A 12661-nucleotide genomic window follows, 5' to 3' on the forward strand; every position below is an offset into this window, starting at 1 on the left:
CCAAAAAGACCTCATATTGGATTGAGCATCTCTAAAATAATTTAGATTTCAGTTACAGTGCTTCACCAAATATAGCTAACTATAGTTGTTTCATCAAATATTAAAATACTAATTTCTCATTCTAAGCAAATAAATTAAATTAATTAGAATATAATTATTATTAATATTTAATTGATAGAACTAGAAAATGTGATAAAAATAAATTATTAAATTAATAATAAATTATTATTATATAAAAAGTAAATGAATAATTCAATATAAAGATTGAATTTAAATGATATAGATAAATATAAATTGATGTGATATTAGCTAAAATTTAAAGATGGATATTCATCCAATGAGAATGCTCTTGATGTCTATATTTTACATTTTTTTGCCCCTGCGGCTGGCATCTTTCAAAATATAAAGTGGCTTGCGCGCCAATGAGTCAATGACTAACAAGCGGAGTTTCTAATTCCTCCGCAAACACGGTCCACTCCACAAAATGGGAGATCTACGTAAATCCTCAATGAGGTTCTTCTCTGACCAAAATCTTTGCTATGCCGATATCCTCCCTCCTTCCGAGGTAACACCGTCATCATCGATATTATCATCATTCATCATTCCTTTTCTTTTGGTTCAATTCTTCTTCTTCTTCTTTTTTTTTTTTTTTTGTTCAGATTCGAGCTAGAATCGAAGTGGCGGTGCTCAATTTCCTCAGGATTTTGGCCTCTCCTACTCCTGCGATTTCCGATCTCCCTCTGGTATTTTTATCCAGAGTAGTATTTTACAATTATTCAGTCTTTGATTACATTGTACTCATTCATTAGCGTATCGATTTGCTTGTCTGCTGAGAAACCTCAGGAAAAGAGCGGAAAACCGAATTCAAAATGTACTTTTCGTTACGGATATTATGTTAAAATTTTCTGTCAATTATTTGAGAATCTGAACACGGTTGGTTGAAACTTGAAATAGATCAATAGAAGGTCGAGCAATAGTCGAGCGAGCAAAGGACTGTTGACTCAAGTGTCATGTGTTTTTCTCTCTCACTCCTTCTGCACGAGGTCTTTAATGAGAGCTAATACCGCTAAAGCCTTTATTCGTGGTACTGGTTTAATCAAGAAATTTGTTTCGCTTCTTAGAGTATCTACGTTGACGAGCATGCCAACTGTTTTTTCTGCTTGATAGTGTGGAAGGTGATGGAGATGTGCTTTGGGGTTCTGGTACAAGAAAAACGCGTCACGCAGAGGGAGCTCTTCTACAAGTTGCTTTGTGATTCTCCGGATTACTTTACTTCTCAATTGCAGGTTAACAGGACGATCCAAGGTTAATTGCCTCGCCTCCATTATTTGCTATGATTATCTGATTGTCTTAGAATTTTGTCACAATACAGATTAGTGTTTCTTAGTTATTTTAGGAATCTTGTAACAGATGTTGTAGCATTGCTTCAGTGTAGTCGATACAGTCTTGGAATCATGGCATCTAGTCGAGGACTTGTTGCTGGGCGCCTGTTGCTGCAGGTACGTTATCCAACTGCTTTTAGTTCGATGAATTGAATTGCAAACAATGCCCTATTGTACAAAATCAATGCAATAAACCAGCCAGTTACTTGTACTCAGGATTGACTTACCAGCTTTAAGCCTCGGGGCATTGGCAGCTTGTGTCATTTTGTCATTCATATGAGTCTTAGCGAATTACAAAATCAGTTTCATAATAAAAAAATGGATTCTAAATTGCAATAAGAATTGAAGTTCACAAGCCAACGTGTCAAATCTAGATTTCTGTTTCTGAGAAGAAAGGTTATGTAGTAGATCATATTAGCAGATGTTTAGAGATTGGTTGTAATTTCACCCTGCTTTTTTGTAAATCCTGCGCGCATAGGAGCCAAACCAAGAGGTTGTGGATTGTTCCGAGTGTGGATTGTCTGGGCATGCTATATCTGGTGACCTGAATAGGTTAGAGACTTTGATTTTGAATACGGATGCACGGTACATCATTGTAGTGGAAAAGGTATCTTCTTTGCTCAAGCTTTCAAACAACCACCTATGATGGCTCCCTAGTTTCAATGCAACAACATTTTGGGTACTTGCATTTGTTTAGCATGCAATATTCCAACGGCTGGCCGAGGACCGTGTGTTCAATCAAATTCCAAGCATTCTTATCACAGCCAAAGGGTATCCCGATATTGCCACAAGGTAAGTTTTGAATAGCTCGGTCCACTGAAGTTTAAGCTCCAACATTTAGATACATGCCTTCATCAAAACTTTCAACACATCATTGAGTTACTTACGGTGGATCTATTTATGCTTTCATTAAATGCTGATTTCAAACTAAATTATGAGGTTGAACATAGGTTTCTTCTTCACCGACTGGCCCGTGCTTTTCCGGACTTGCCGATTTTAGCTTTGGTTGACTGGTATGGGCAACCCTTTTTCTTTCCCCTTGCAAAAGTTATTTGTTTGCACTCACTTGCAATTTCCAGAAATAACTTTCAAGGAATCCAGCCGGATTAGCTATTCTCTGCACCTTCAAGTTCGGGAGTATAGGAATGGGCCTGGAGGCATATAGATATGGTAGTTTTCTTGTTTTATCATGCTAAAACTGCCCCCTACTTTCTTCTTTCGTAGAATGTAACATGTCAATGCCAAATACATGATTAAGCTTGCAACGTGAAATGGTTGGGACTTCGAGGAGATGATCTGGAGATGATACCTGAACAATCCCTGGTTCCATTGAAGCCAAGGGACCTGCAAATTGCTAAAAGTTTGTTGTCCTCGGAAGTCTTGCAGGTAAACCCCCTAGCATCACAGAGCTCTCTCCCTTTCATTGTTCCTCCTAAAGTCCTAAGGGGAAGAAGGTTGAGTGCATTTATTGGAAAATTTTTGGTATTGTATAAAACCGATCGAGTACAAACTTGTTTTGGCAGGAGAACTATAGACGAGAGCTGGAAATAATGGTTCAGCATGGTCACAGAGTAGAAATCGAAGCTCTGTACTTCCATGGATATGATTATTTAGGGAAATACATAGCAAAGAAAATCGTACAAGCCAATTACATCTAACAATGGTCCCTGATGGGTATAGAAAAAATATTGTTCAAGGAAATGGTGGCGATAGAAGTATGCGAGAGCATAGCTATCATGTAACGTACGTGTAATCAGCACTAGCTGTTGGGCGGTTTCGGCTGTGGGCCGTGGCGAGAGAAGAGAGAGACCACGATGTACAAAACGATTGCATTTTAATCAAATCAAGAGCCTTCTGATGTCGGTTTCTTTTTTAGTAAAAGTAGTCTTCCAATGATCATTGTGGTCAGACCCGATTCTACCGATATTGCTTTAATATTCAATTTTCACATTTTTAATGTACCTGTTAAGAGGTGGCTTGAATTCAAATAAAACGGTGCATGTGTCGTAGGTTCGCTCGAGTGGAGGTTCACTCGGCTCGAGCGAAATCAGACAGAGAGCCTCGCTCAAGCATTGCTCGAGATTCAGCTCGAGCAATATGAAGACAGAGAGCTTCGCTCGACATTCGCTCGACATCCAGCTTGAGCGAATTCAGACAGAGAGCTTCGCTCGATATCCGCTCGACACCCAGCTCGAGCAAGTTCAGGCAGAGAGCTTCGCTCGACTCTCGCTCGACATGCAGCTCGAGCGATATCCAAGTCAGAGAGCTTCGCTCGACATCGCTCAACTGTTGGCTTGAGCGAAGTATACAAAACCTACGTTCGCTCGACACTTGCTCGAGTGTTCGCTCGAGCCAATGTTCACATAAGTGAATTCTCACTGTTCCTATAAATATAAAACGGCGCCTCCCTCTATTTTAGATTTCAGAAATCACTTTTTTGTGTAGTTTTTAGTGTTTTCTTGAGAGAGAATTTAAGAGTGAGTTTGAGAGATAACTTCTTTGTGAAGTTTTGTATTATTCTTATGTACTCCATCTTTGTTGATAGTGAAATCTTCGATACCGACCCCACCAGTGGACGTAGGCTCATTTTGAGTCGAACCACTTAAATCTTAGTGTTCTTTCTGTGTGATTGTCATCAATTTCTTTCGTTTATTTTCGCTACTATACTTCGAGTTAGTCTTAGATATACAGTTATTCCCAACAAACTGGTATCAGAGTGATCTGGTGGGATGGCTATGGCTAAGTTCGAAGTGGAGAAATTTGACGGTCAGAACAGTTTCAATTTATGGCGCATCAAGATGAAGGCTTTACTGCGACAACAGAGCTTGTCAAAAGTACTAGAAGTGTCAATATCTGACGATTCTCCGGCTCCTTCAAAAGAAGAAGAAGAAAAGGTACACAGTACTATTCTTTTGTCACTATCTGATGGAGTTTTAAGAGAGGTTGCTGACAAGGAGACTGCAACTGGTCTCTAGTCGGCACTTGAGAATCTGTACATGAAGAGATCTCTCATCAACCGTTTGTATTTGAAACAACGGTTATACACTCTCAAAATGAAGGAAGGTACTCTTATTTCTGAACACCTAGATGAATTTAATAAAATCATTATGGATCTGAGGAATATAGATATTAAGCTTGAAGAAGAAGATCAAGCGTTAATTATTTTATGTTCATTACCCACATCTTTTGAGAACTTTGTGAATTCCATGTTGTATGGTAGAAATACAATTTCCTTGGTAGATGTAAAATCTGCTTTGAATTCTAAGGAATTGAGGAATAAATTGAGTGTGAAGAACACTAATGAACAAGCTAGTGGTTTGTTTGTTAAGGGGTCCTCAAGCAGGGGTAGATCGCATGACAGGGGTTCAGAGAAGAATAAGGGGAAATCCAGGGGCAGTTCACAAACAACGCTTAGTAAGAAAAACGTCAAATGTCATTACTGCCATAAGTTTGGTCACTACAAGAATGAGTGTCCAAAATTGAAAAACAAAGAGGACGGCACTAGTTCCTCTAATGTCGTTAGTGTTGCTGATGATAGGTCTAACGACTCAGATCTTGTTCTAGCCATTAGCGACTCCACTAGTCGCTTTAGTGACAAGTGGGTTATGGACTCAGCTTGCACTTTCCATATGTGTCCCAAGAGGGACTGGTTCACTAACTATGAATCAGTCAACGGAGGCTCCATTCTGTTAGGGAATGATATGGCTTGTAGAATTGTTGGAATTGGTTCAGTCAGAATTAAGATGTTTGATGGAATTGTCCGAACATTGTCTAATGTTCGACACATTCCAGAGTTGAAAAAGAATCTTATTTCTTTGGGTACTTTTGATTCTCTGGACTACAAGTATACTGGTGAAGGTGGAGCTATCAGAGTTAGTAAGAGCTCTATAGTTGTGATGCAAGGAGATAAGACAAATGGTCTTTATTTCCTTCAGGGTTCTACAGTGACAGGTGCAGCTGCAGTGTCTGTTTCAGATGATCCAAATTCAGATGTCACCCGTTTGTGGCATATGCGTTTGGGTCATATGAGTGAGAAGGGAATGTCAATTTTGAGTAAGCAAGGTTTGCTATGTGACCAGAAGATAGGGAAACTGGATTTCTGTGAACACTGTGTGTTTGGAAAACAGTGTAGAGTTCAGTTCTCTACAGGGGTTCACAGAACCAAAAGTTCTGTGGACTATATTCATTATGATCTTTGGGGCCCATCTTCCGTCCCGTCAAAAGGTGGAGCTCAGTATTTGCTTACATTCATTGATGATTTCTCACGGAAGATTTGGGTTTACTTTCTGAAGCAGAAAAACGATGTATTTGTTAACTTCAAACAGTGGAAAGCTTTGATTGAAAATCAGACGGGCAAGAAAATCAAGCGACTTCGCACTGACAATGGTATGGAGTTTTGCGGAGGTGAGTTTGATGAATTCTACAGAAATGAAGGTATTGCCAGATATCGTACAGTTAGACATACTCCACAATAAAATGGGGTAGCTGAACGGATGAACAGGACTCTCTTGGAGAGAGCTCGCAGCATGCTTTCTAATGCAGGCTTGGCTAAGGATTTCTGGGCTGAAGCAATCAACACAGCCTACTTCTTGGTCAATCGTTCTCCAGCCACAGCGATTGGTTTGAAGACTTCGAATGAGGTATGGTCTGATACTCCTGCTGATTATTCAAATTTGAAAATTTTTTGTTGTCCTGCATATTTCCATGTTAATGATGGAAAACTTGAGCCAAGGGCAAAGAAAGGCATATTCATTGGGTATGCCAGTGGGGTGAAGGGATTTAGGTTGTGGTGTAGTGATCCTAAATCACCCAAGTTTGTGATCAGTAGGGATGTCATTTTTGATGAAAAATCCATGCTTAGTCCGAGAAAGGAGATTACTGTGTCTACAAGACAAGAATAGGATGTTAGAAAACAGGTGGAGTTTCAGGTGGAAGCACCACAAGGGCTGCCCAGTGGCGCCCAAGATCATGCTATTGCAGATGAACATGATTCTGATTTGAGTAGCGGCGCACAAGGTGAGCAAGACTACAATATAGCGACTGGTAGACAGAGGAGGCAGATTAGACCACCTCAGAGATATGCTCATACAGATATGGTGATGTATGCTCTTACTACAGCAGAGAATATTGTTGGTCAGGAGCCTTCCAGTTATTCAAAAGCTGTCAAGAGCGCAGAATCTGCACAGTGGTGCGCAGCTATGACTGAAGAGATTGAGTCTCTTCACAAAAACCAAACATGGGATTTGGTTTTGTTGCCAAAGAAGGTGAAGACTGTTGGCTGCAAATGGGTCTTCAAAAGAAAAGAGGGAATCCAGGGTGATACAGATGCAAGATACAAGGCACGCTTAGTTGCTAAGGGCTTCAGTCAGAGAGAAGGCATCGATTTCAATGAAGTCTTCTCTCCAGTGGTGAAACACAATTCGATTAGATTGCTACTTGCTATAGTAGCATTGTATGACTTAGAGCTGCAGCAACTTGATGTTAAAACAGCGTTCCTACATGGTGAGCTTGAAGAGACCATTTACATGCATCAGCCAGAGTGATTTATTGTTGAAAGTAAAGAAGACCATGTGTGCAGATTGAAGAAATCATTATATGGTTTGAAGCAGTCGCCAAGGCAATGGTATAAGCGGTTTGATTCCTTTATGATTGATCATGGTTATTTGAGAAGTAACTATGATAGTTGTGTTTATCATAAGGAATTATCTGATAAGTCTTTCATTTATTTGCTATTATATGTTGATGATATGCTTATTGCTGCTAGAAGCATATCTGACATTGGTTTGTTAAAGACCCAACTCAGAAATGAGTTTGAAATGAAAGACTTAGGTGCTACGAGGAAGATTTTGGAGATGGAAATCTTCAGAGATAGGAAAGCTGGAAAGTTGTACTTGTCCCAGGGAAAGTACATTGAGAAAGTGCTTCAGAGATTTGGAATGTTTGATTCCAAACCAGTAAGTACACCACTTGCTACGCACTTTAAGCTTTCAGCTAACCTATCTCCTCAGACAAATGAAGAGGAACAGTTCATGGCTAGTGTTCCTTATTCCAGTGCAGTTGGCAGCATCATGTATGCAATGGTTTGCACTCGTCCAGACATTTCACAAGCCGTGAGCGTAGTTAGCAGGTATATGGCTAATCCGGGTAAGACTCATTGGCAGGCTGTGAAATGGATACTCAGGTATTTGAGGGGAACCATGAACTTTGGCTTAATACTTGATAGAGATGTTGATCTCGGTTCCAAAGTTACTGGTTTTGTTGATTTAGATTATGCTGGAGACTTAGATAAAAGGAGATCATTGACAGGTTATGTTTTCACTTTGTGTGGGTCTGCTATTAGTTGGAAAGCAACACTGCAATCCACTGTTGCTTTATCAACTACAGAAGCAGAGTACATGGCAGCAGCAGAGGCTGTTAAGGAGGCCATTTGTTTGAAAGGCTTGATCAATGATTTGGGTTTACAGCAAGATGGGATCTCAGTATTCTGTGACAGTCAGAGTGCAATACATTTGACCAAAAATCAAATGTATCATGAGAGAACGAAGCACATTGATGTCAGGTATCATTTTCTCAGAGAGATTGTTACAGAAGGTGTTATACAGATTGTGAAGATTGCTACTACAGAGAATCCAGCAGATATGATGACTAAGCCAGTTGCAGTATTCAAGTTCAAACTTTGTTTGGACTTGATTGGTGTTCGCATTTTGTTATTCCCGTAAGGGATTTAGTGGTGGGGATTGGTTTTGTGGTCAGAGGTTTTTTGTGTTGAAATTGGCAGAGTTCAAGCCAAGGTTGTGAGATCTCTAGTTTCACTTATATTTTTAATTCCTTATTTTTGAGGTGTTATATTATTATTTTAATTAATGTGTTAATTAAATTATGTTGTTTGTTATTTGTTTTGGTATTTTATTTTAGAGTATGTTATTTTGATTATTTGTATTGTTTTTATTTTTTTTGGGCTTGTGTTTGTTTTTGGGCTTATTATTTGTGTTTTATTTCGTTGGGCCGTGTGTGTGTTGTGTGTGTTAGCTGAAGCCCAGCCGAAGACCGGCCCAGCCCATAGCCCCAGCCCAGCCCATGCGGCCTGTGAGCAGCCAGCCCCTCCCCTTAAGTTGAACGGCGCCGTTTGGGTCAAAATGAAGCTAGGGCTTCATCTCTTCATCTCTTCTCTTCTGCACCGCACACTTCTTCATCTTCTTCTCCTTCTTTCTTCTTCTTCTTCCTGCGCGCAGCACGCAGCTGCTGCCGAAAACGGAACCCAGCCGTGAGCCACCTCCACCTTCATCTCTCTCTCTCTCGTGTCGTTCGGCATGCACCCAGTGAGCTTGCTGTCAACCCGCGGCATCGCGCGGTCACTTGACCTTCCGCAAGCTCCTCGGTGTTGATGGGCATGGCTTCCGTGAGTGCCACCGTGCCACGCGTCCGCAAGAGGACTTCTTTTTCTTCACGGCATGCTACCGTTATTTCCTTCCTCCACCGTGCGACACGCACGCCATGCGAACCGCCGCATTTGGCCTATAAATAGGCCACGGCTTCTCATGGTTTTGGGATCTCCGATTTTGGTGATATCTGTGAATTTTAGGTTTTAAAACCGAGTGAATTTTGTAAGCTTTTTCGAGTGTGTTTGGTTCGGAAATTGTGAATTTTTGGGTGTGATCCGAGAGTTCAAAGAGGGATGTTGTACTGTGTTTTTGAAAATTAGTTCTACTCAATTTCTTGTTAAAATTGGGTTGTAAATGGTGAGTGTTGTGAGACTGTTGCCGTGTATGGTGTTGTGAAATTATTGGTTGTTGCTGTGTAACAAAAACCCAAGTTTTTGGGCACTGTCTTGCTGTGTGCTGCTGTTGCACCATTGCCTTGTACAACTGTCCATTCGATTGATCTTTCAGATTATTCCACTCAACGTGTGTATGTAATTTTCCAGTTTTATAAATAAATTGTTGCATTTATTGGTTTTATAAATTGTGGTATTTGTGGAACTATTGACTGTATTAATTTGTTGGAAATTGAGCTTTGAGCCGGATTGGAGGATGGGATTACGCGTGAAATTATCAAACTGTATTTCGACGTTATTTGAGAATTTGTAATTGAATTATTTAAATGCATATTTCAATAAGCTGTTGAAAAGCATATTTATCGTTTTATTAAATTGTGCGGTGATGTCACGAAGTCTGTTGGATATTGATACTGTTGTGTGGATGGGTATGTTTCACGACCCCAAGCCGAGATGGGGCATTATCTCGGTGGAGCTTCTCTGGTCACTCGGAAGTGAAACAGACTGACGTGACTTCCCCTGCGTTGTCGCAGGGCGACAACGGGAACGGACGGGACGGTAACGCTCCCGTACCGATTCCGTGACCTTTGGCTGGCGAGGTTAGAGGATGATCGGCTACGTACGAGCTAAGCGCGGAACCGAGCATCACTCGTTACGAAGTCTCATGCACGGACGTTACCCGTGATGTGACGAAGAGAGCCAGGTCGTGCGGATGGTCCCTAGGGGAGACCGTGGCGCATGCTTAATGACTAATAATTCTGATTGGACCAAAATGAGATTTTTGGTGTAAGTGGTTAAAAAAAGTATTTTGGGAATAAATATATATTTGGTATTATTGTGAATTATGTGCGTTTGGGGACGCGTGTTATTTTTTATATCTCTTGAATGTTATTTCGGTTAATTATGTACTGAGATGTCATAATCTCATGGTGGTGTTTTACCCTACGGTTCCGTTTTATGGTTTCGTAGAATCTGACGCAGAGTCTGAGTATGAACCTGAGGAATCAGCTCCGCCAGAGGGTTGACTTGCTGAGTTACTGTTCAGTGTTATGGGATTTGTTTCCCCTATGTTATTTTCTGTATTTACTTTATATGTCGGATGACTGTTTAATCCTTGTAAAGTTATGTTATATGTTTTTTTTTAAAACAAATTCTGGTACTGAATGAAGAAAGACTTTTTATTTCTCCGCTGCGTATATTATTTTGTACACTTATTGCATGTGGTACACACTCTGAGCACTGGTCGATGGGGTGCGTGATCCGTGTGATCATCATCCCGGTGTCACGAACTCCATTAAAATAACACGTGGGGGTCGAGGGCTCCACAAAGGTGGAGATTTGTTAAGAGATGGCTTGAATTCAGATAGAACAGTGCATGTGTCGTAGGTTCGTTCGAGCGGAGGTTCACTCGGCTCGAGCGAAATCAGACAGAGAGCCTCGCTCAAGCATCGCTCGAGATTCAGCTCGAGCAATATGAAGACAGAGAGCTTCGCTCGACATTTGCTCGACATCCAGCTCGAGTGAATTCAGACAGAGAGTTTCGCTTGATATCCGCTCGACACCCAGCTCGAGCGAGTTCAGGCAGAGAGTTTCGCTCGACCCTCGCTCGACATGCAACTCGAGCGATATCCAAGTCAAAGAGCTTCGCTCGACATCGCTCAATTGTTGGCTTGAGCGAAGTATACAAAACTTACGTTCGCTCGACACTCGCTCGAGTGTTCGCTCGAGCCAATGTTCACAGAAGTGAATTCTCACTATTCCTATAAATATCAAACGGCGCCTCCCTCTATTTTAGACTTCAGAAATCACTTTTTTGTGTAGTTTTTAGTGTTTTCTTGAGAGAGAAGTTAAGAGTGAGTTTGAGAGATAACTTCTTTATGAAGTTTTGTATTATTCTTCTGTACTCCATCTTTGTTAATAGTGAAATTTTCGATACCGACCCCACCAGTGGACGTAGGCTCATTTTGAGTCGAACCACTTAAATCTTGGTATTCTTTCTGTGTGATTGTCATCAATTTCTTTCGTTTATTTCCGCTACTATACTTCGAGTTAGTCTTAGATATACAGTTATTCCCAACAGTACCAATATATTTCCAATGGTATAGCACTGACTTTAGGTCTCACCATGGTAGAGATATGGAAAACTTGGGTATTTAAAGTAATAGTCAACCACGTAATGCGGGATTTTTGGCTCTAGAGAGATTTTCATACCAAAGTAATTGGAGAGCTATTCAAATTTGGTCTTCCCGAAGGGTGAGTTAGGCAAATGAAGTAGGCCATGGATTGGAGAGAGAGTACCCACTTAGGCTATTAGCTCTCGATTCCATTTTCTTAAAGCATTTTTGACCGATTAAACTTCGACATTACAATGCCTTGCTTCTGCGATAACATGGAAGATGGGTGCAAGTTATGCTTCCTATAACCGTTCCTGAATATGAGCAGAACCATGTCTGTATAACAATGTTTTGAATATTGTTTCAGTGACTGTTCGCACTGAAATTAAATATTTCGATACTAATATCATTTTATGTACCGTTTCAGGATAGTTTATTTATAATAAATTAATTATATATATGTATAAATTATATTTTAAAATAATATCAATGCAAGTCTTAAAAAGTTAAAATACATATTTATAAGACTCAATAATACTTCTAAGTTCTCAATCTAACTATTTAAAAAAATAATTACTCATCTTCGTCACAAAAACGGAAGTAAGAATTTGATTTTCAATCTTCGAGAAAAAGGGATTAAAAAAAGTTATAAAAATAGTCTTCTAATATGAGAATTAGCCGGTATTGATCGAAATATACCCGTATGGTCGGTATTTGACTCGGTACAAAACATATATATTTTTTGTACTAATCACTATCTCGATACGATTAAATATCGATCGTACTAGCTGGTACGGTAAGAAATTTAAAACCTTGGTCTGTACCCAAGGTCGATTAACCAATGCTGGTCTGAATAAATCTTAGGCCACCAATACACAATGAAAGCATGAGCATTCCCCCAAATTAAGATGTGGAAATTTACTCTTTTGATAGTGATGGATCTTGAGTGAGTTTAAAGCAGTGTTGTTAATACTGGCCGGTACGGTCGGTATTTTCCGTACTGGCCACTGGGCCGGTACAGGTACTATATGTATTTCGTACCGGTCAAAATACCAGCCGTACCAGCCGGTACCGGCCTATATTTCGATCGGTACCGGCCGATATTTCGGCCTCAAATTTTTTTTTTTCAAACTATAACTTCATTTTTTTTACCTCAAATTCAAATTAAGTTATTTATAATTTATATATATGTATTTATATATAATTTATTTATATATAGATTATTATTTTGGAATATAATTTATATATATAATTTATTCATATATTGACTATCTCAAAACGGTATACAAAACGGTACCGATATCAAAATATTTCGTTCTAGTGACCTGACAGCTACGATATCCGATACGGTATTCAAAACATTAATTTAAAGTCCTGTGTACAGAACCAAG

General features: G+C 39.8%; 1 protein-coding gene across 1 annotated transcript; it reads left to right on the forward strand.

Moving 5' to 3' along the window:
• Window positions 1-465: 465 nt before the first annotated feature.
• On the forward strand, window positions 466-3214 carry LOC109001059 (meiotic recombination protein SPO11-2). The gene is made up of 11 exons (XM_018978175.2): window positions 466-565; window positions 660-743; window positions 955-1084; window positions 1168-1305; window positions 1411-1499; window positions 1861-1989; window positions 2080-2174; window positions 2333-2395; window positions 2476-2552; window positions 2641-2768; window positions 2906-3214. Exons 1-11 carry the CDS (start codon window positions 485-487, stop codon window positions 3038-3040), a joined length of 1149 nt encoding a protein of 382 aa, XP_018833720.1. The 5' UTR covers window positions 466-484; the 3' UTR covers window positions 3041-3214.
• The last annotated feature ends 9447 nt before the right edge of the window (window positions 3215-12661 follow it).

This window comes from Juglans regia, chromosome 2 (assembly GCF_001411555.2).
Source record: "Juglans regia cultivar Chandler chromosome 2, Walnut 2.0, whole genome shotgun sequence".
Taxonomy (NCBI): Eukaryota; Viridiplantae; Streptophyta; class Magnoliopsida; order Fagales; family Juglandaceae; genus Juglans; species Juglans regia.

Bases quoted from the DNA above. Each gene is read 5' to 3' on its own strand.
- LOC109001059 (XM_018978175.2), top strand. From the start codon at position 485: ATGGGAGATCTACGTAAATCCTCAATGAGGTTCTTCTCTGACCAAAAT. The intron at 744-954 runs GTATTTTTATCC...AACTTGAAATAG, and splicing joins CGATTTCCGATCTCCCTCTG to ATCAATAGAAGGTCGAGCAA. The intron at 1,500-1,860 runs GTACGTTATCCA...CTGCGCGCATAG, and splicing joins CTGGGCGCCTGTTGCTGCAG to GAGCCAAACCAAGAGGTTGT.